Source organism: Miscanthus floridulus, chromosome 6 (assembly GCF_019320115.1).
Source record: "Miscanthus floridulus cultivar M001 chromosome 6, ASM1932011v1, whole genome shotgun sequence".
In the NCBI taxonomy this organism is placed as follows: domain Eukaryota; kingdom Viridiplantae; phylum Streptophyta; class Magnoliopsida; order Poales; family Poaceae; genus Miscanthus; species Miscanthus floridulus.
In genome coordinates this window covers 88,857,449-88,880,177 of record NC_089585.1, presented here as the reverse complement: position 1 = coordinate 88,880,177, position 22,729 = coordinate 88,857,449, and the positions used below count along the sequence as shown (strand labels likewise).

At 45.1% G+C, this 22,729-nt stretch overlaps 1 protein-coding gene across 1 annotated transcript; it reads right to left on the bottom strand.

Annotated features, from left to right (window-relative positions):
- Window positions 1-3,379: 3,379 nt before the first annotated feature.
- Window positions 3,380-5,275, bottom strand: LOC136458570 (scopoletin glucosyltransferase-like). The gene has a single exon (XM_066458517.1). It carries the CDS (start codon window positions 5,114-5,116, stop codon window positions 3,641-3,643), a length of 1,476 nt encoding a protein of 491 aa, XP_066314614.1. The 5' UTR covers window positions 5,117-5,275; the 3' UTR covers window positions 3,380-3,640.
- Window positions 5,276-22,729: the final 17,454 nt, after the last annotated feature.

Sequence of the window (22,729 nt, the reverse complement as noted above, 5' to 3'; positions counted from 1 at the left end):
TTGATTGCCCAATCGATTTCCATTACCATGACCTAACTTAATTGCCTCTGCAAAACACACGTTAGTCATAGTAATCTTGTATTGACATTAATCACTGAAATCCAACTAGGGGCCTAGATGCTTTCACACCTTACAAGGAATGCGTTCTTTTGAAGCGGTTCTTGTTCGGAAGCTCTAACAAGGGGGAGCATAGGACAGAGCCCAGCTAGACGAAGCGCGCGACATCGTCCTCCTTCGCTCAGCCCAGTACCAGCGAGCGTTGGGCCGATACCACGGCCGTCGAGTGTGGGGTCGAGCCTTCAACGTCGGGGATCTGGTGCTCTGCCTCGTCTAGAGCAGCAAGGACCGCCACAAGCTATCCCCACCGTAGGGGGACCGTACGTCATCATGAAGATGTTCCGGCCAGGCGCCTACAAGCTCAAAACCATTAGCGACGAGGTCTTCACCAATGCCTAAAACATTGAGCAGCTATGTCACTTTTACCCTTAATAAACACACACTTTCTCTTATTATCAGTTTCGCTGTCGAACTCCCCGATCTTTTGTGACACCGAGCCCAGCAAACGACAAGGGGTCGGGCCTCACTCGGGGACTAATAATAGCATATCTGTCTAGTAGATAATCTCTATGTCTGACCCTTTCACACGATTAAGACCCAGAAGTGAAGTTTGCGGAAATAAACCCTGAGTAAAACTGGTTGGACCGCGAGAAACCTACGCCCCAGCGGCTACGGCGCCTTTGCTCACCAGTGTAATCAGAGTTTCTTTTCCGCACCCCGGGCTTTTTGGGCCTTAGCCATGGAAAGGGCCGGTACACGTTTAAAAGTCTATCCGCCTAGCAAACATTCTCAGTGCCCGACCCCCTTTCACGTTAAGACCAAGGAGCTAGGTTTGTGGGAACAAGCTCTGAGTATAAACTGGTCAGGCTTCGGGAAACCTATGCCCCAGCGGCTACAATGTCTTTGCTCACCAGCGTGATCAAAATTGGCTCACCCGCATCCCAAGCTTTATATGGCATTAACGACAAAAAGAGTCGAAATGCACTAACCTTTTTATACAAAAAGAGGAAAGGATCTAAAAAGTTGTTTGCTATAACGAAGTTTAAGAGCTTGTCCATTTATTACATGTTCTTCGCCTGGCTTATCTGCCTAACTAAATTCTTGCACGGGATATCCTCATCCTCTATCTCTGTAGGAAAGTCTTGTCTCAGCAGGTAACACAAGTCGATCGGATGTAAAGACAAAGTTCCTAAATGGGGATCTAGAGGAAAATATTTACATGGCACAATCAAAAGGTTTTGTTGTGGAAGTAAAAGAACGTATGGGATACCGTCTGAAGAAATCCATTTACAGATTAAAACAAGCTTCAAGACAATGGTATTTGAAGTTTGATAGTACAATAAGAAAATTTGGGTTTCAAGAAAATATAGAGGACAATTGCATTTATGCAAAGTTCAAGAATGGGAAATATATTTTCCTAGTCTTGTATGTGGATGACATCTTGCTCGCTAGCAATGATGTTAATCTACTACTAGAAACAAAGAAGTTCTTGTCCTCGAAGTTTGATATGAAGGATCTCGGTGAAGCTTCGTTCGTCCTAGGAATAGAGATTCACTGAGATAGAGAAAAGGGGGTTTTAGAATTATCACAAAAGGCATACTTAGAAAAGGTTCTAAAGAAATATAGTATGCAAAATTGTAAGTCTTCACCTGCTCCCATAGTCAAAGACGACAGATATGGGGAGTTTCAATGTCCCAGGAACCAATATGAGATCGATCAAATGAAAGCGGTTCTATATAGTTCGGCTGTCGGAAGTTTACAGTATGCTCAAGTGTGCACTCGCCCTGACTTAGCATTTGTTATCGGGTTACTTGGCAGATATTAGAGTAATCCAGGAATAGAACAATGGAAATTAGTAAAGAAAGTTTTGTGTTACCTACAAGATACGAATGGTCTCATGCTAACGTACAGAAGATCTGATTCCCTGCATATAGAGGGGTATACAGATTATGATTATGAGGGAGATGACAGAAAATCCATGTCAGGATACATATTCACTCTCGCAGGAGGAGCTATATCATGGAAAACCTCAAAGCAAACCGTCACTACATCATCCAGAATGTATGTCGAGTTTGTAGCATGTTATGACACCACAGGGCAGGTGAATTGGCTGAATAAATTCATGCCCAGGTTAAAAGTGGTAGACGACATACATAAACCACTCAAGTTATACTGCGATAATAATCCAGCAGTATGTTATGCTCACAACAATAAGTCAAGTGGTGCTGCCAAACACATTGACATAAAGTATTATGTTGTGAAAGACAAAGTCCAGGATCATATAATTAGTCTTGAGCATATAAGAACAGAAAATATGCTCACGGATCCGTTTACAAAAGGCTTACTACCCAGCGTGTTCAGAGAACATTTAGCCAGCATGGGTTTAAGGGAAAACCTATGATTTTTGGACAATAAGGGCCTAGTTGAGAATCTGTTTTAAAACAGAGAGGTGCATTGTAGCTGTTTAATCTAATGGCAACTGACCGTGACGATTAGGCACGCTCTATGCACTGATCTGTGATGGAATGGGAACAAGATAAAGTAAGTAAGTTAAGTTTAAGTCATAAGGTGAGATCAAGGGGGAGAATGTTAGATTGATCTCTTCCAATTGGCCCTGAGCCCTTGGATCTGCACCCTGATCGGGGGCGTCCAACCGCTCCATGGTTGGTAGGCCCCCATCGCACATCGCCATAAAAAGAGAGGTGGGGACCGGGGCACAAGGCACGAGGTTCACCTGAGCCGCTAGACGCTCCACCTACATCCTAACCCTAAACCGATCTAGTGAGGGGGCGTTGCCAGCGATGGAAAGACCGCCACCAGCCACCGCCGCCTCTGCACCGCCGCCACTGCGTCCGTGACTTCACCGCCAGACCTCAGCGCGTCATCGACAAGGATGCCATAGCAAGCTTGTCTTCTTTGAAGGTGGCTGATGGTTTGCACCTCCGCAACCCCTCTCTCTCACTCTATCTGTAAATCCCGTACTGTTCATGTTCTAGGACTTGCTATTTATCCCAAATATCAATGCACATGCTAGATGTATGGCTATATGATCCTGTTATGCATCTATCAGATGCAACCAAGGTCTTCGAGATTGGAGTCGGGAGTGGATCTAGTGTTAGTAGTGCGCCTAATGAACACCGTTCACGGTTGGGGTTTTAGTAATCTTGAATTTTAACTTTCTTTCGAGCGACAATTATTATATATATTTTATACTAAAATTGTAGCTTTAGTTCGTTATAATTTATGTAAGCATAATCTGTAATTTTTTTTCCACGAATAAAAAGCCAATAGACAAACCCATAAACCCGACAAAATCTGACCACAATTAACAATTTATGATTATTTCTATAATCACAAAGTACAAAAAATCAATATGTTTTGATATAAAAACAAAAGACAAATCATAAAAGTAATACAAGAGTATCATCTATAATTATCTGAAAATTCGCCCTTGAAATATAAAAGAAGTGATAAGACGACTGATTATCATGGCCGGGACACCTAGAAGAAAGGCAAACTCTTCCAACCGAACTATCCCAATTCATTATTGGACACTCCAGACGCGCTTGCACCCATGGCCCAATCAGACATTGACAGAGCTCCGGCGAGCCATCAGCTCGTCCACTAAGCGTCCGACATCATCGTAAGATGACCCGCCCTTGGCCACCGCGCGCCTGGCCTTCTCCCCGAGCGCCTTGGCCTTCTCCTGTATCGCCTCCGCGTACTCGTTGTCGCCCATCACTCTACCAATGGCCTCCGCGATCACCTCGCCGCCGATCACGCGCCGTGTCTCCAGCTTCGACGCGTAGTCCATGGACCCCACACCGACACCGACCTTGAGCAATTCCACCACCAGCTTCTCGTTGTAGAACTGGTCGGCGTAGCGCGGCCACGTCACCATAGGCACGCCGGCGTTCACGGCCTCCAGCGTCGAGTTCCACCCGCAGTGCGTCACGAACCCGCCCACTGCCGGGTGGGTCAGGATCAGCATCTGCGGCGCCCAGCCCCGGATGATGAAACCACGGTCGCCGCGCGCCATCAGCTCCGCGAACCCGTCGGGCATCCACTCTGACTCCTCGGTGTCCGCGCCGCCGCCGATGACCCAGACGAAGTTCTTGCCGGACAGGTCAAGGCCGCGTGCGAGCTCGCGCAGCTCGGGCGGCGAGAAATGGGTCAGCGTGCCGAAGGACACGTACACCACCGGGCCCTCCGGCTTCGTGTCGAGCCACTGCTTGCAGCCGTCCGTGTCCGGCGAGGGCCCGTTGCTGGCGCCCCTCGTCGCTACATCCTTGCTAGGGAGCGCGACCGGCCCGACGAGCCATGCGCGGCGCCCGAGCGTCGTGGTGTAGTGCTCCAAGTAGTCCGGCTCCAGCTCGTGGAAGCTGTTGAACACTTCGCCGTAGCTCCTCTGGTCCTTGGCGTTGACGCGCTGGAGGAAGGCCCAGTACTCCGGCCGCTTCTTGGGCACCAACATCTGGCTGCGCCTCAGCTCGACGCGGTGCGGCAGCCCCGGAAGCAGCACGAGCGCGTCAGGGTCATCGGGGGCGGCCTCCACGGGGTTGTAGCGCAGCATACTGTCGATGCATGTCCGCGAGAACAAGCTGCTGCCGAGGAACGCCATCCGCGGGACGCCGTGCTCTGCGGCGGCGTCGGCGGCCCACTCGAAGAAACTGTCGGACACGACGGCGTCGGGGCGATTCTCCGCTAAGAACCGGTCGAACGGCTCGCGGAGTAACCGGACCCCGTGGAAGAACTTTTCGCGGTCGTCCATGGAATTAAGGGCCGGGCCGCTCTTGACGCCGGGGGGCAGCCCGACGTCGGGGAACGGCACGACGGCGATGTCGATGGCCAGGGCGCCCTCGTTGCCGCCGGAGGCGTCGTTGGCGCGGTCCACCGCCGAGCGGATGACTTGGGCGTTCACCGGGGTGGTGAGGATGGTGCACTTGACGCCTCGGGCGGCGAAGAGCGCGGCCATGTCGGCGATCGGGATGAGGTGCCCCGGCGCGAGGAACGGGAAGAAGAGGATGTGCAGCGGCTTCTGCTCATCGTTGATGGCCATGGCTGGCTGCGTGCCCGCGCCGGCGCAGCTGCGCTCCTGGGAGTAGATCTAGATCATGTGGAAGCAACGGTGGTACATATTTTACAAGGAAGGGCGTAAGCTAGGAAGCGGAAACAAGAAATCTGGAAACTTTTGGCGCAAGATACCCCGTTCGCTAGAACAGTATTTTTCATGTTAATTTCAGTCCAGATTCAGGCCATGTTTAGATTGCAACTTTTTGCAACTCGATGAATAGTACCACTTTCGTCTTATTTGGCAAATATTGTCCAATCGTGGACCAACTAGGCTCAAAAGATTCATCTCGTGATTTCCAACTAAACTGTGCAATTAGTTATTTTTTTTACCTACATTTAATGCTCCATGCAAGCGGCTAAAAATTGATGTGATGGAGAGAGAGTGAAAAAACTTAGAATTTGGGGGTCATCTAAACGAGGCCTCAGGAAGCCCGAATGGGACCAGATGATGATGCGACAGACTTATTATATTTGCAGTTTTCTACTGCTACCTGACGGAATCATCAATTATTATACTACCTGACGTAATCATCGAGGAAGAACGCTAAGTAGACTTGTATGACTTGGTGATCTCCATCCCAGCAAGCCTCAAATGATCCAATTACTTGGGGTGCCCTCCATGTGTAGCTTCATTCGCAAAGGTTGAACAGTCTCTTCAAGTGGTGAGTTGCAATAATTGTATACAGTGCTTCCGTAAGCCTAGAGTTTACCAGCCGAATTCCATGTATTCTTCCACGACTGAGCAATGCGCTGCAGTGCTTTCCCTTTGGTCTATCTATGTATAGATTTCAAAGCAAAATGTATATGTAAAGAGCCATGAATTACCATGCTAATCGTTTTAATGACCATCCAATGGTCTAGGCAAACCAAGACGGTTCATATAAATAAAGGCCACTGTCCCACTTGCAAATAAATGCTACTACGATACAAGAATACTATACAAATAACTTAAAGATTTACCAAGCTATCTTAAATACTCGATCATTTACGAGATACTCCCTCCGTATTAAAAACTAAAGTCGTTTTGGATAAGGCTTGGGTCAAACAATGGGAATATAAATCATGAATAACTTTTAAGTTGTTGAGTTTGGAAATATGAAAACCATATGTATAGATTTGTCTTGAAAAATATTTTCACAAAAATTTACATATATCACTTTTTGATAAATATCTTTATAAAAATAAATAGTTAAAGTTATGCTTTGGAGACCGTGTCGCTGACCAAAACTGACTTCATTTTTTTAATATGGAGGGAGTATAAGAGAGAACCTTTATATAAAAGTATAAGGCCCACTAGCTAATGTCCCACTTGCTAATAAATGCTACAATACGTACAAGAATACCATACCAATAACTTAGATTTCCACGCAATCTTAAATACTCGATCATTAGTATGAGATACTCCCTCCATACTAAAAATAAAAGTTATTTTAGACAGCGACACGGTCTTCAAAGTATTACTTTGACTCCTTGTTTTTATAAAAAATATTTATCAAAAAGTGATATATGTATATTTTTATGAAAATATTTTTCAAGGCAAATCTATTTATATGGTTTTCATATTTTCAAACTCAACCACTTAAAAGTTATTCATGATTTATATTCTCAATGTTTGGCCCAAGCCTTGTCCAAAACGACTTTATTTTTTAGTACGAAGGGAGTATAAGTGAGAACATGAATGAAATCATTGAGGATGCTAACGCATGTGAGAATAGTAGATACATGAAGAATCATATAGTCGACAAAATATAAGTGAGTAAATAGAGGACAGCGTCGTCGGTATGCGGTTAGCCCCAAATTTAGTGCATAAGGCCTGTCTCAGTGGCAGATTTCATCCCACTGTTTCCCAGACGTGAAACAACTGATGAGATGAACCCATTTTGCAAAAAAAAAAATCTTGGCCCTCGTTTTAACTTTGGTTTCTTATTTGGCCTTTTGGTTAGGTTCGGTCGGTTAACTACATGAACAGTATATATATGGTTTTTCACCATCTTTTCTTGACTAAAACAACCTCCAAATCACCTCCAAAATTCATAAAACTTTTTGTAGTGATACAACTGATGGAGATGCATCCATTTTGCAAAAAAAAAAAAAACACATGCGTATCATTTAGGATCTTAAAATTAAAAAAAATCACCAAAGGCTACTTTTGAAGATTATCTGATTTTCTATGGCTCAAAATTACATTCCAAAAATTAAGGAAAAACTTCTAATATTCCTAAAATAAGATTTATTAATTTATAAAATTATTTTCTATCATTTGTTACCTAGAGATTTTTAAGTTCCTTAACAAAAAAAACTTAAAATTTCTTTCATAAAGCAAATTTTCAACTGTTCACCGGAGTTAACTGACGAAAACCAACAGAAAGACCAAAAAAGGAATCAAAGTTAAAACGAGGGTCAAATGACAAAGTTTTCATTTTTTTTTGAGGCCATATAGGGAAGCAACAATATTTTTAGGGCCAAATAAATAATTTTCTCATGAATTATATACTTGACGTTGTTGAGCTAAAACCTCACTAGCAAGAATGCACCATCTTCATGGTCATCGTCTAGTGAGCTTAGAACCCTTAACCTGTAGGAAAATTATATGGTGCACAATTTAAGTAGATGCTTAGGGGGGGGGGGGGGGGGGGGGGGCGCTAAGCCCCCCTGCACCCACACTGGATGATCCACAACTGCCTGAGAGACATGATGAAATGGTAATAATAAGATGGACCCAGCACAAAGGCCTCCAACAAGTAAAATACTTGAAAGTAAATCCTTTAAATTGGCGTTGCCCCCAAAACTGGAATTTTGAGCAATTGTATTATTATTCCCAAGATCTAGTATTCTGGTGCACTTATCGACATTAACATCAACTATGATTATAGTATATTTGGTCTTGTTATTTGTGTGTGTGTGTGTGTGTGTGTGTGTGTGTGTGTATATATATATATATATATATATATATATATATATATATATATATATATATATATATATGTTCATACTAGTTTTAGTGCAACATCTACAACCTATTTTTCCCATGTTAGATAAATATTAGACTTCATACTATACCACTATTTATTTCCTATATGTATTTAGAATGAATTTTAGCCTGCCAAATTGTCATTTTGTTAATTTAAAAGACCATTTGCCACTCTGATGTGGTTTGCTTTGTAGCTCTTTATTTTCGTATCCAGTATTTTAAACTTGTATGTATATGTGTTCTTACTAGTATAAATAAATCAACTTCTTGTTTTAAGTTGAACCCCAAAACTTCGGTTAAATTTATAGAAAAATATTAGTATTTATGACATGAAATAGTATATTATAAAAATATATTTTATTATGTACTCCCCTTTATAAGGGTACTCCCAAAGCAGAAATCACCCCATAGTTTTCATAGCTTCAAGACCTCACCACTAGAAACCATCCTTCCCCATACATTTTTTTCGAAGTAGTTTCTATAGAAAAGAAAATTTATATGCAACACAATCAAAACAGATTAGTTGTGCCAAGCATCCTGTAGCTCATCCTGACTGTCATGTGAGCCATCCAAACTAGGTTGATTTCTTTTTAATTTTAATATTTTTTGGAAACTAATTTTAAATCTAATACGGTCGCTTTTTTTAAACTAATACTTTTAGCCGCGCCTATTTTCCTGGCGCGGCCAAATGCCTGTGCCGCGCCATGCATGGTGGCGCGGCAGAGGGCTGACGTGGCGGCGATCGGAATCGCTGACTGCTGACGGGGCAGGGCCTGCCGCGCCACCGATCTTGGCGCGACACTATCGCGCCCTGATCCGTGGCGCGGCAGAGCCGAATAAAACCGACCGTCGCTGCCCGCGTCCGCCAGTGGCCGAGCAGCCGTCGTTGCCCGAGCAGCGCAGCAAGGCCGCCTGGCCGCCGTGGCCGCGTTAGCCCTCGCCAGCCAGCCCACCGCCGAGCACGGCATGGCCGCCAACCGCCTGGTGCGACCGCCGAGCCCCCACGCCGGCGCGCCACCCCCTCCGGCCACGCACGGCGGCTGCCCGCCGAGGACTGCGCCCACGCCTCCCGGCCCGGTCTAGCGCGCTGTAGCGAGGTACTCCCCTAATAGGTAGTAAAATTATTAAAGTACAGTTAGTAGAGTTAGTAAAGTTATTTAGTTTAGTTAGTGTAAGGAAAATGGACCCTTGGCCCATTTACTTTGGATTTTGGTGTTTGATGACCAACACAACCAAATTGGACTAATGAATTTGCAAGTGTTTGTTTTGTAGTCCAATAGGATGCAAGACATAACTTGGACGAAGGCCACGTAAAGATCCGACGATCAACACCTCAAGCAAGACCTTAGGAGCACAAGAGAAGACCTAAGAGATCAAGCAAAGTCCAAGCATGAAGATTGGAACCAAGCCGTACGCAAGATCGCGAAGAAACGAGCTCGCAGAGGCGACCGGACGCTGGCGGCAACCGACCGGACGCAGGGCATCAGCGTCCGATTGAGTACAGAGAGGTTCCAGGTGCGCGAAACTACGACCGGACGCTGGCAGCGTCCGATCGGTGGTTCGTGGCTGCAACGGTCGGGACGACCGGACGCGTCTGGTCAGGACGATTCAGCGTCCGGTCAGTAGCAGAATTGCGGGAGTTCGACCCCAACGGCTACTTTCTCAGTGGGGCTTATAAATACAACCCCTAACCGGCCATTTGAGAAAGGTGGAGCTGAGGAAACATACCAAGGGTGTTGATACACCATTTTAGTGATCTCCACATGCATAGTGCTTAGTGTTTTATTAGGTGATTAGCATAAGTGCTTTGCGAAGTGCTTAGGTTGATTAGACCACCGCTTGTGCGCTTGCTCTAGGTGTTTGCCTAGTGTTTAGTGAGGTTTATACACCTCTTGCACCCCGTGCTTGCGAGCACAAGTGTTGTACATCGGAGGGGCTTGAAGTCTTGCGAGATCACACCAACCGCGTTTGTGGTGTGGCCACCACCGTGTACTGGAGGGAACAAGGCCCGCGGCGTTTCGGCCGGAAGCTTGTTAGTGAAGACGGCGGGGAGCATCCGGGAGAGGCTTGCCGAGAGGCACATCGGAGACCCACTTGCGCGTGGGGAAGGCCCGAGGCTATCCACGGAGTTACCTAGCCGGGAGCTTGGCCCTTGTGAGGGATTCCTTGCGAGGGGCTCCAACGAGGACTAGGAGGAAGCTTGCGCGCTTCTCGATACCTCGGTAAAAATACCGGAGTCATCGATGGGAGTTTGCATATCTCTACCTTGCTCTTTAGCTTCCACATTTACATTGATTACTTTATTAAGTTTGCGGTAGAGATAGCAACACACTAGCAAAACTATAGTTGCACATCTAGATAGCTTATCTATTGCAGATGTTTTGCTAGGGTTAGAAAAAGAGGCCATAGTTTAAGAAGTTAGAATTTTTAAGTTTCCTAATTCACCCCCCCCCCTCTTAGGCGTCACGGTCCCTTCAATTGGTATCAGAGCCGGTTGGCTCATATTTGGACCTTTGGCTTAATCGCCGTTGAGCCGACGCTATTTAGAGTGGTTGAGATGGATACCGCTAGGCCTCCGCAATTTGATGGCACTAACTTCCTTTACTATAAAGCAAGAATGGCTTGCCACCTTGAGGCGGTTGATTTAGGTGTATGGAGAGTCACTCGTGATGGGATGAAACCCATTAAGAATCCCGAAAAGCCCACAAAGAGTGACGAAAAAGAAATGCATTTTAATGCTAGAGCTAAGAATTGCTTGTTTGAATCATTTAGCATGGATGTGTTTAACCAAGTATTCACCTTAAATACGGCACATGAAATTTGGTTAAAACTTCAAGAGCTCCATGACGGCACAAGTAATGTCTGTGAGCAAAAACATTGTCTAGCTAAGCAAAATTATGATTCCTTTGCTATGAATGATGATGAGCTTGTTCGTGATATATATTCTCGATTGAATCTAATTATCAATGAGCTCCATTCAATAGGATTATTAAAGCTAGATGATGCGGACATCGTGAGGAAGATCATCTCCGTTCTACCACAAAAGAAATATGCAAGCATCATCACCATCCTTCACAACATGGAGAACTTGAGCACCATGACCCTGGGCATTGTCATTGGAAAGCTAGTGGCATTTGAAATGTCACGGAAGATGGGTCAAGGAGAAGCATCTCCATCAAGCAAAGGCAAAGCTCTCGCTTGTAGCGAGAAGAAAAAGATGAAGGGCAAGAAAGTTGAGTCAAGCTCAAGCTCAAGCTCCTCAAATGAAGAAGATGAGGATGATGATGATGATGAACTAGAATCAAGTGATGATGATCAATCTTCCTCCTCCACCTCCGACCTTGATGAAGAATCAATCAAACTTATCAAAAAGGTGGAGAAGATGATCATAAGGCTCAATGTCAAGGGTGTGCCCATCCAAATTCAAGACCTCGTTTTCACTAATCAAAGAAACGAGCAAAGAAAGAGGGGATGCTATGGATGCGGCGAGTTGGGGCACTTTGTGGAAGTTTGTCCAAACAAGCCCACACCCAAGACAAAGAAGAAGGCGTGCAAGAACAAAGCCCTCACAACAATAAGGTCATGGGATGATTCTTCAAGTGAAGAAGAAAACCATCACAAGAGGCAAGGTCACAAGCATTCATCATCAAGCTCTTCTCGTGTGTGCCTTATGGCACGAGGTAACGAAAGCTCATCCTCTAGTGAGAGTGATAGTGATGATGATTTGCCTTCTTACAATACAATTGTGCAACAAAATCTTAAATATGCTAAAGTTTGCACTAGTCAACAAAAGAAGCTCAAAAATTTAAAAGAAGAGCTAGGTAGTTCACAAGAAGCATACAAGAATTTGCTTGAACAATATGAAAACTTTGCAAATCTCAATGTTGAACTATCTACTAAAATTGAGCAACTTGAGGCTAGTGCAACAACAAGTGCATACACAATTAATGATAAGCAACTTGAAAAGAAAAATGAAAAATTAAAAGAAAAGTTAGCTAGCTCACAAAATGATTATCAAAGTTTGCTTGCTAAAATGGAAATCATGTGCAAACATTGTGATGAGCTAACAAATAAAGTTGCTAATCTTGAGGCCGTTAAAAATACCCCCACAAAAGCATCTAAAAGAAATGACATAATTAAAAAGGATGCATCTACCTCTTGCAATGATTTATATTTAGACTCACCTTTGTGCAACCAAGCTTGTGTTGAGAAAGTGATTGTAGATACATGCACACAAGAGGTTGCAAAAGAGAATGAGCAACTCAAGCAAGAAGTAGCTCGCCTCACCAAGGACTTGACTCAAGTGAAAGGCAAGGCGAAGCAAACCCAACTTCATCAAGATAACACCGTCAAGGGAGTGAAGAAGCTTGATGAAGGACAAACCATGGTTTGCTATGTGTGCCACAAAGAAGGCCACAAGTCCTATGAGTGCAAGGTGAAGAATGGGAGAGGAGCAAAGAAGAAGGAGAAAAAGCAAACAAGCAAGGTCTCCAACACCTACACCAACAAGGTGGACAAGATGGCCTCCACACCTTATCTCTTGAAGAAGAAGAAAAATGACAAGGTGGTGGCCATCAAGGTGAACAAGCAAGCCAACAATGGGGTCAAACGCTTTTGGGTGCCAAAGGAAATCATTTCCAACATGAAGAGCACTAAGAAGGTTTGGATCCCGAAAGGGAAGTGAGAAGTCCGTCGGACATCGGGGAATTTGGAGACTTGGCAAAGTTTGGGTGCATTTCATGGGGTGCATCAAGTTGGACAAAGTCATTGCCAAGTAGGTTAGTGAATACTATGGACCCAAATTCCCCTTCCCATGTTAGGTAACTAGATGTCATTACTTTCGATTAGTATTCATTTCAATTGGTTTTGTTTTTCAATTGATACTCTATTAAAGCATCTAGTTATCTTTTATGCCTATGTTTGCATTTACATGCTTACATCTTTTGTTATGCATTCAATAGGTATATCATATGGTAGGCTTGCTCGATTTCATTATCAACCCTTGGAGCAAACCTACAGGGTTTAAAATTGTTTAGGAGCACGGCACATAGCTTGTTTTACAATTAATTATCTAATATGTGCCAAAGTCCAAATTGTAGATAATCTCTCCCAAATATCATCTTTCAAATGGTATTTTGATACTTAAATCAATGTGCACAAATTTTACAAGTATTCAACACTTGTGTGCACAAATTTAGGGGGAGCTTAGTCTATATAATGTGAGAGTCAAATTTTGTGATCCATTTCACTCTTTACTCAAAGGATCATGAAATTTGACCCTCCCTTGTGCTACTAATGTCTTCCTTTTTGGTGTTTGATGCCAAAGGGGGAGAAATTGAAGGACCAAAGACAAGCATTTAGTTACAAGTAGTAATGGTCCGAGAAAGGGAGGAAAGTGAATTATGGGTTAGTCTAAGTAATGGGAGTAATGGGAGATTTTTTTAGAAAACTAGGCTTTAATCTATAATATCACATGGGGACATTTGCAAGGGCAAGACAAGCTTTTAAGCAAAGTTTTAATTGATATCTATCAATTAGTATCATATAACCTTGCCCTTTGCATTGCATCCTAGCAAGTAGGTAGTTTTTAACTTCCAAATTCTTATTATTTGCTTGCTTTGGTCGTGTTGGCATCAATCACCAAAAAGGGGGAGATTGTAAGGAAAATGGACCCTTGGCCCATTTACTTTGGATTTTGATGTTTGATGACCAACACAACCAAATTGGACTAATGAATTTGCAAGTGTTTGTTTTGTAGTCCAATAGGATGCAAGACATAACTTGGACGAAGGCCACGTAATGATCCAACGATCAACACCTCAAGCAAGACCTTAGGAGCACAAGAGAAGACCCAAGAGATCAAGCAAAGTCCAAGCATGAAGATTTGAACCAAGCCATACGCAAGATCGCGAAGAAACAAGCTCGCAGAGGCGACCGGACGCTGGACCGGACACTAGCGGCAACCGACCGGACGCAGGGCATGAGCGTCCGATCGAGTATAGAGAGGTTCCAGGCATGCGAAACTGCGACCGGACGCGTCCGGTGGCAGGCGACCGGACGCTGGCAGCGTCCGATCGGTGGTTCATGGCTGCAACGGTCGGGACGACCGGACGCGTCCGGTCAGGACGATTCAGCGTCCGGTCAGTAGCAGAATTGCGGGAGTTCGACCCCAACGGCTACTTTCTCAGTGGGGCTTATAAATACAACCCCCAACCGGCCATTTGAGAAAGGTGGAGCTGAGGAAACATACCAAGGGTGTTGATACACCATTTTAGTGATCTCCACATGCATAGTGCTTAGTGTTTTGTTAGGTGATTAGCATAAGTGCTTTGCGAAGTGCTTAGGTTGATTAGACCACCGCTTGTGCGCTTGCTCTAGGTGTTTGCCTAGTGTTTAGTGAGGTTTATACACCTCTTGCCACCCCGTGCTTGCGAGCACAAGTGTTGTACATCGGAGGGGCTTGAAGTCTTGCGAGATCACACCAACCGCGTTTGTGGTGTGGCCGCCACCGTGTACGGGAGGGAACAAGGCCCGCGGCGTTTCGGCCGGAAGCTTGTTAGTGAAGACGGCGGGGAGCATCCGGGAGAGGCTTGCCGAGAGGCACATCGGAGACCCACTTGCGCGTGGGGAAGGCCCGAGGCTATCCACAGAGTTACCCAGCCGGGAGCTTGGCCCTTGTGAGGGATTCCTTGCGAGGGGCTCCAACGAGGACTAGGGGGAAGCTTGCGCGCTTCTCGATACCTCGGTAAAAATACCGGAGTCATCGACGGGAGTTTGCATATCTCTACCTTGCTCTTTAGCTTCCACATTTACATTGATTACTTTATTAAGTTTGCGGTAGAGATAGCAACACACTAGCAAAACTATAGTTGCACATCTAGATAGCTTATCTATTGCATATGTTTTGCTAGGGTTAGAAAAAGAGGCCATAGTTTAAGAAGTTAGAATTTTTAAGTTTCCTAATTCACCCCCCCCCCTCTTAGGCGTCACGGTCCCTTCAGTTAGTATAGCTAATATAGTAAGTTAGTATAGGTAGTAAAGTTAGGTAGTTTAGTTAGTACAGTTGTTGAGTCTAGTTATATATTGGATTTAGTATAATTAGTTGTTGTAGTTAGCCTTGTATAGATGTTAATATTAGATTAGTTAGCACAGTTATAGTTAGAATATGTATTAATATTACTATGGACATTACGTACAATGATTTCGACGACTTGATGAAGTTTCTTGAAATGCTTTTGCAGATGGATTGTTGTGTTAGAGTTTTGTATGGAGGAAGTGTTAGGAGAGAAGATGGTATGTTTGAGGATATGAAAGAAGAATTGGAATGGTTTGATGAACCTCCTAGCTTCAACGACCTTTGTGTCCGTTTGAATGCAAAGTTTGACGGTGATTTTACACTGAAGGGGAGGTTTGATACTGGGAAGACTAGGGCAAACTATGTCCTCATGCCCTTGCGCGACCCTGCTCACTAGTCCCGCTACACTAGGGTTCTCCAAGGTTCCAATGTGCCCATGGCTGAGTTGGTGGTGGAGAATGGGTACAGGATGTAGGGTGTTCAGGACGGCCCGTCCATTGACGGTGTTAGAGGCAATGAGCAAGAATTGGGGGTTGAAGGGGAAGCAACTCAGGGTAACATGGATTTAGATGGTCAGTTGACGTAGGAGCAGTTTCATTCAACTACAGTAGGTTGTATAAGCAATGACTTCAATGTGAATGATTTCAAACAGGAAGAGGAGGAGCAGGAGGAGGAGGATAGGATCAGCGATATAGTTAGCAGTGATTCAGATGATTCTGATAATGACCAAGGAGGTACAGATGCTACGCCAACACCGGCTGATGCCATGCTAGTATCGGTTCATACTATGCCATTACCAGTACAATTGAGGTTTTGCATGGTGTCTAGGCTCAGGGTAGACTAGTCACAGATTTGGCTACAGATGATACCCCCTATGATTCATGGGCCAGAATTAGCGAAGCGCAGCAGTATGTTCCACCACCACCTTACACAGCGACTGAGCTTGAGCAACTAAGTTCCAAGAACGTACCTTTCATGGGCGTTCCGAACTATAGGGATGTCAGCATGACAGATATGGTAGTTTGTGACATCGGTCTCCAGTTGTGTAGGAATTCATTGTATAACCATGAGAAAGAAACCCTTAGGAAGGGGATGATATTCAACACAATGTTAGAGATAAAACTCTTCCTTCAGGACTATGCTGTGTACCACCATAGGCCGTACACCGTCACTCATTTAGACCAGGAGTTGAGGTACCACGTGATATGCAAAAATGGTTGTATGTGGAGGTTAAATGCATGAAAGAGACAGAGTGATGGCAAGTGGAGGATAAGTAAAGTTGTCAAACCCCACACTTGCCTAGACAATAGGGGGAAGGAAAATCATCAGCAGCTCACTGCATATTACCTTGCCCATCGTATATTAGGGCTCGTTGATGATAATAACGACATCTCGGTGTCTTCTTTACAATAGTCCATATCTGGATTCGTTAGGTACGATGTGACGTACGAAAAGGCTTGGCGTGCTAAGCAAATTGCTCTGGCGATTTGATGGGGTACTTGGGAGGAAGCGTACAATAGGGTGCCCCGCATCTTATGTGCAATGCATTACTACAACCCTGGCTTGAAATGGTTTGTGGAGATCGGAGGGATGTTTTTTCGGGACCCATTGATGCATGTCCTCCATCGTGTGTTCTGGTCGTTCGCGTAAATAGAACATGCATTCCAGTTTTGTCGGCTAGTCATACTTGTTGATGGCACTTTCCTAACAGGAAAGTATAGGGGCACCTTGATGATGACTGTTGTTGTTGATCCTAAGGAACAGATGGTACCCATGGCTTTTGCTTTGGCAGAGGGAGAGAACAATGAATCATGGTCATGGTTCATATGGCTTCTACGTGTGTAAGTGCTTGGCCCAACTCGCACTATATGTTTGATCTCGGACCGTCACGCAGGGCTTCTTAATGCTGCAACTAAGCATATAGATGGGTTCCCACCTCTAGTACATAGATGGTGCATGAGACACTTTGCTGCTAATTTCTGGCGGTGTCTGCAGAAGCAGGAGGTATGTGATAAGGTAAAGGCTCTATGTTGTGTACGTACAGAGCACCAGTTCAAGGAGACAAAGAGAGAACTAGACAAGATGGTAAATGCAGCAGGAAAGGCCTGGTTAGAGGCGCAGATGGAACAGAAGGCTCAGTGGGCGTTAGCATATGACGAGGGGGGTTTCAGGTATGGCATCATGACCACTAACTCCTCGGAGTCCTTCAACAGTGTATTCATCGGAGTTTGATCGTTGCCTATGTCTGGAATTGTTGAGTTCTCATTTCATAAGTGCAACAAATATTTTGTGAAGAGGTGGAAACTTGCGCAGAGGAATATAGCTGAGCAGGGGCGTTTTGGAAAGGCCAGAGCTGAACATTTGAAGGAGGCCGAGGAATTGGCCAAGCAGCACACTGTCAAGCCGTATGGACCCCGCCGCCATATCTTTAGTGTACGGGGCAAGGGTGGCACAAGCTTGGGCGGCGAACATTATGGTGGACGAAACTATTGAGTTGATCTTGAAAAGGTAGAGTGCAGTTGCAACGTCCCTCAGATCATGCATGCCCCTTGCTCTCATATGATCACGGCCTACAGGGTTCGCGGATACAACTATGAGGATCTGCCATATATGTCACCCTTGTATCTCCGTTCGAACACCGTTAGTATTTGGGAGATGAGCTTCGAGCCATACCTTGACCCGACACAGTGGCCACCTTATAATGGTTATGACTACGTGCCGCATCCGGATCTAATGAAGGTAGGGAAGGGTAGGAGGAAGAAGAAGCGACTCAAGGGGGACATGGACGCTATGAGAGGGTACGACAAAGACATGTATGGCGGGGAGACTTCAATGAGACCCGTGGTAGGAATCTTTGCTCTGTTTCCAAACAATCTGGTCATAAGGCTAGCCAGCATAGAAGACAAGGGCAGCAGGTGATTTCATATTGTGTTCGTACTGCATAACAAGTAGTTCAAATTTTGCAATGCTACATAATGTTAATCTGAATATTGTTAATTTGAATACTCTAACCCTTTTTTATCAATTTATAACAGGATGGCCCCTCCCACGCCACACCAGCTGTACCCCCTTCTTGAGGTGGAGTACGATGACCCCCTTCTTCCACCGGACGATGAGGTTTCCAAGAGGCGTTTGAGGGATCCTTACATTCCAGGGACTTAGTTCATTACGTCGAACTTATGTCGAACAAATATTGTCGTCGAAAACTTGCAGACTCATAAACCAATGAAAATGTTATGTGGCAACTTGTCATCCATTTATTTGCTTCATGTTCGTTTCAACTTGCGCACGGTCGTGGCACCACTTATAGTTTTGTACAACACCGACAACAACTCAATTGAAGCTAGATGTTGTCTGTCCATGTCACTACTGCGCCATCGTCTATGGTGCGGCACTGATGCGCCGTTTACTATGGTGCGGCACTGATGCACCGTGGACTCTAGCGCGGTAGAACCTGGGCTATGGCACGGCCGAACCAGTGGGCTACGGCGCTTTATTCGAGATAATTTCACCCGATTACGTTCATTTTGGAAATTTTGAGCGCATGATACAAATAGATGTGATCACTTAAGATCGATCATGGGTAATCCGAGTACATGACACATGGGTAAATACATCAGTAGTTCAAATGGAATATAAGACAACACAATGGAATTTCTACTACATAGCTACATTGATCATTAATAAAGCATGGAACTAACAGTCGGCGTAATTAAAAACCCTCAGTTAGAAACATACTGAGTAAGCAACTCGTCGTTCAAGTACCAATCCTCAACCATAACCCTGTTGCTGTGGCTAGGCTCACCTAAATTGCCCTGATCTGCCTTTCGCCTGTAGTAAGCGGCCTCCGCTTCATCTGCGACCTCTGCGGCCTGAGTGAAGAACGCGTCGTCATCCTCCTCCGCCTGCAAGCCCACCTCTGCTGGAGCGATGAGCTTGCTCAGTCTATCAGTGTTGTCCTCAGCCTCCTCCGCCTGCAAGCCCACCTCTGCTAGAGCGATGAGCTTGCTCAGTCTGTCAGTGTCGTCCTCAACCTCCTCTGCCTGTAAGCCCGCCTCTGCTAGAGCGATGAGCTCGCTAAGTCTGGCAGTGTCGTCCTCATCCTTGTCCTCCTCATCAGACAACACAATCGGTGATTCAACGGTGCGACCAGCTCGCTTTCTGTGCTCATCTAACTTCTTTTCCTCGTACCTTGCATGAGCCACCTCTGCAACATGGTCCTCGCTGCATCCAATCCCTTCATGTATAAAATGCAATCAGTTAGCAATGTGACTATATTACATTTAAAATTAGGCAACAGAAAAAGGCTTCGAAGTACTCACTGGCACATAATGAAACAACATGCTCGTTCAAGACCTGCATCTGTACTCTTGTCTCCTCCCTTGCCTCCTTCCTTGCCCTCTCCTCCTCTAATGTCATCCGTCTCTCCAATCCCCATTTGACAAGCCCAACATCGGTTGGGTTACAAATACCGCTCTGTCTAGCAAACTCATGCATCTTGTCTTTGTGATGTTTAACGAAAAGGTTGACGTAGTTAGGTCCAATCCCCTCTTTCGTGCAATTACTTGCTTCCCCTTCAGTTCATCCAAGAACTTAGCTTGACCATCATAACATTCCCACCTGCATTTCTAGTGCTCTGTTCAAACGATAAATTATATCATATATGTCTTAGCAAAAGAAACAAAATACAATTCTATGGTTACCACAAAAATAACCAACCTCATCATAGTCAATCATATGGCCGCAATAATGGCATATTCCAAGCTCCAAAGGGACTAGACCGTAGTTGGATTTAACACCACATTCGCACTTGACTGGCGGTGCTTTGTAAATTAACCGTTCTTTCTTCTTTTGCTTTGCTTTTGGAGGTTCTTCGGGCCATTTGTTCTTAGGACCATACAACCACTCCTTGAAACGACACTTCGCCATTGAATACACCTAAATAATGTGACATTAGTACATGACACATATAGCTCAACATTTCAACACATACACTTTGCACTTACTTCATGCTTGTTTGGACACACAAACTCCAACGTATTGTCAGGGTTTATCATGGCTTGGTCTCCACAATGGCATAGAGGAGGTTCCTCGAGTCATCTAACTATGGCTAAGTGCTTCTCCTTAGCCATCATTGGAGGGGGGGTTAGGGGGAGGTGGAACCCACCGCTCGAAGTGCTCTCGTGGATGTCGCCCTCTCCACCAATCGTCGAAAAGGAGGTACCTGGGGTCAAACTTGTCTGCACCGTCGATCCACTGAAAGAAAAAAACACCTCTCATGGGCCTACACAACAAAATTCCAACAAAATATTAGTAACCTAGTAATACAAATGAAGAAGAAAAAACATATGGAAACAATTACTTACATTAAAATGACTGCACATGTAGAAGCAACGAGCCGCTGTGTCCGGATGTCTCGATTGAAACACGTCGGCCGGACGACCATAGTCACAGTTAGGGACAGAGAGTTCAGGAGGGACGGGGGTATCTTTGCTAGACTCGTCGGGGTACAATTCTCTAGGACGACCCCGTTTTCGCCATAACTGCACCCGAAACATGTCTTCCATCTAATAAAACGGTTCAAATTAAACATCAATCAAAACAACGCAAATTAATGTAAAATATAATCATTTGCAATGCAACTAAAATAATATAACCGACAATTATAGCAACAAAAATATACATGGTAAACATACTTCTAACTAAATAATTAACCTTAACATTAACAAAATCAAACTAATATCTTCCTTCATACCGTAGACCATAGTTCCCAAACATAATTTTTTCCTCCTAAACTTAGCTCTCATTCATAATATACTATCCACCATTCAAACGAAAATAAAATATGCGTCATTACCTTGCACGAGGACGAGGAGGGAGGGAGGCGGCCAAGGAATGGAAGGGAAGGGAGGCGGCAATGGAGGGCCGGGCGGGGGCCAGGACTGGCCGTGGGGGTTTTATTCGGCTCTGCCGCGCCACGGATCAGGGTGTGGCAGTGCCGCGCCAAGATTGGTGGTGCGGCAGGCCCTTCCCCGTCAGCGGTCAGTGATTCCGATCGCCGCCACGTTAGCCCTCTGCCGCGCCACCATGCCTAGCACGACACAGGCATTTGGCCGCGCCAGGACAATAGGCGCGGCCAAAAGTGTTAGTTTTTTAAAAAAAACCGACCGTGTTAGATTTAAAATTAGTTTCCAAAAAGTGTTAAAATTAAAAAAAAATCACTAGGTCTCACAAAAATATATTATTTTAACGAAGCACATCAGGTCTCCTATCGGTTGATCCTGTTGGATTTAATATGGGCCTGGCCCATATTTTATTTAATTAAATTAAATAAATTCTAGGGCTAAATTGGATGCTAGGTGCAATAAAATGATGAACTGAATATATTTTGTCGATGCCATACCCCCGGGTATCCCGACTTCATTATTGTCGACTACCAACTCCGGATCAAAGACGACCCAAAGGCCCACAACGACCCTATTCAAGGAAGGATATCTCCAAATGATGCCAGGACTCCGACTAGGGCACGTCTCCTTAGCTTGTAGGGCAAGTTGATCCCAGATATAAATAGCTAGCAATTTTCCCTATTGTAATCATCGACTCTTTCATAGGCCTAGCCACATTGTAATCGCAATCTCACCGAATACAAGCAATACAGACAAGTAGCAACTGGACGTAGGGCTTTTACCCACTTTTCGGGGGCATCGAACCAGTATAAATCTCGTCTCCATCTGTGATTGTTCTTCGCACCAAGCAGGGTTCCCCAAGAACCACTGCTAGTAAAAAACACCAACAAAGGCGCGCCAGGTAGGGGAATCTTCCGCAAAGACCGATCATGTCGATCATCAATAAAGTCTGGTACCCAGATCCGGTGCGCTCTGACGCCGTTGTGTCACCATCCTCGGTCAGATCTATGATTATGGGCAACTTCTACTCATATTCATAGATCAATTCTCCATCCCTCGACGTGTCACCGACTATCCACTTCGGAAGTATGGTATTCGAACACCAGGGAGATTTCGATCTATAGTTGTCAGGGATCTATGATTTTGACTTGACTCATGCTGGCCGTGAGGTTTTCATGTCATTTAGCCATGTTCCTAAGGATCTAGCCGATTCTGCTGCCCGTTTTGATCCTAACTACGACGGCTCAGATGAGGAAGTAGACCCTTACGAGGGCCACAATGTCTACATGGCTACACGAGACAATGCGCAAGCTGCGACTAAGGCCGGGTCATCAGCATCGCGCCCATCGCCCCATCTCATCAACGCTCCAACAATCAACACAATTCTGCCACGGGCTGTGATGGAGTCTACCCTACGCCCAAGGAATCTAAATTCTAACTTCCGCGCGACGTAGGAAGACAACATTCAGATCAGGATGCTCCTAGGAATTATGGGGGCCCTGGCACAAGAAGGAACACCATTGGTGACCATCATCAAACAGGCACAAGACCTAGCCGATCAGGCTAAGCAACGTCTAGAAGCAAAGGCTGACGCGCCATCTAAATTGGCCAGATCTCAATCACACTATCGGAATCCACGCCCCGAGG

Excerpts from the sequence above, each read along its gene's own strand:
- LOC136458570 (XM_066458517.1), bottom strand. The coding sequence starts at position 5,116 with ATGGCCATCAACGATGAGCAGAAGCCGCTGCACATCCTCTTCTTCCCG.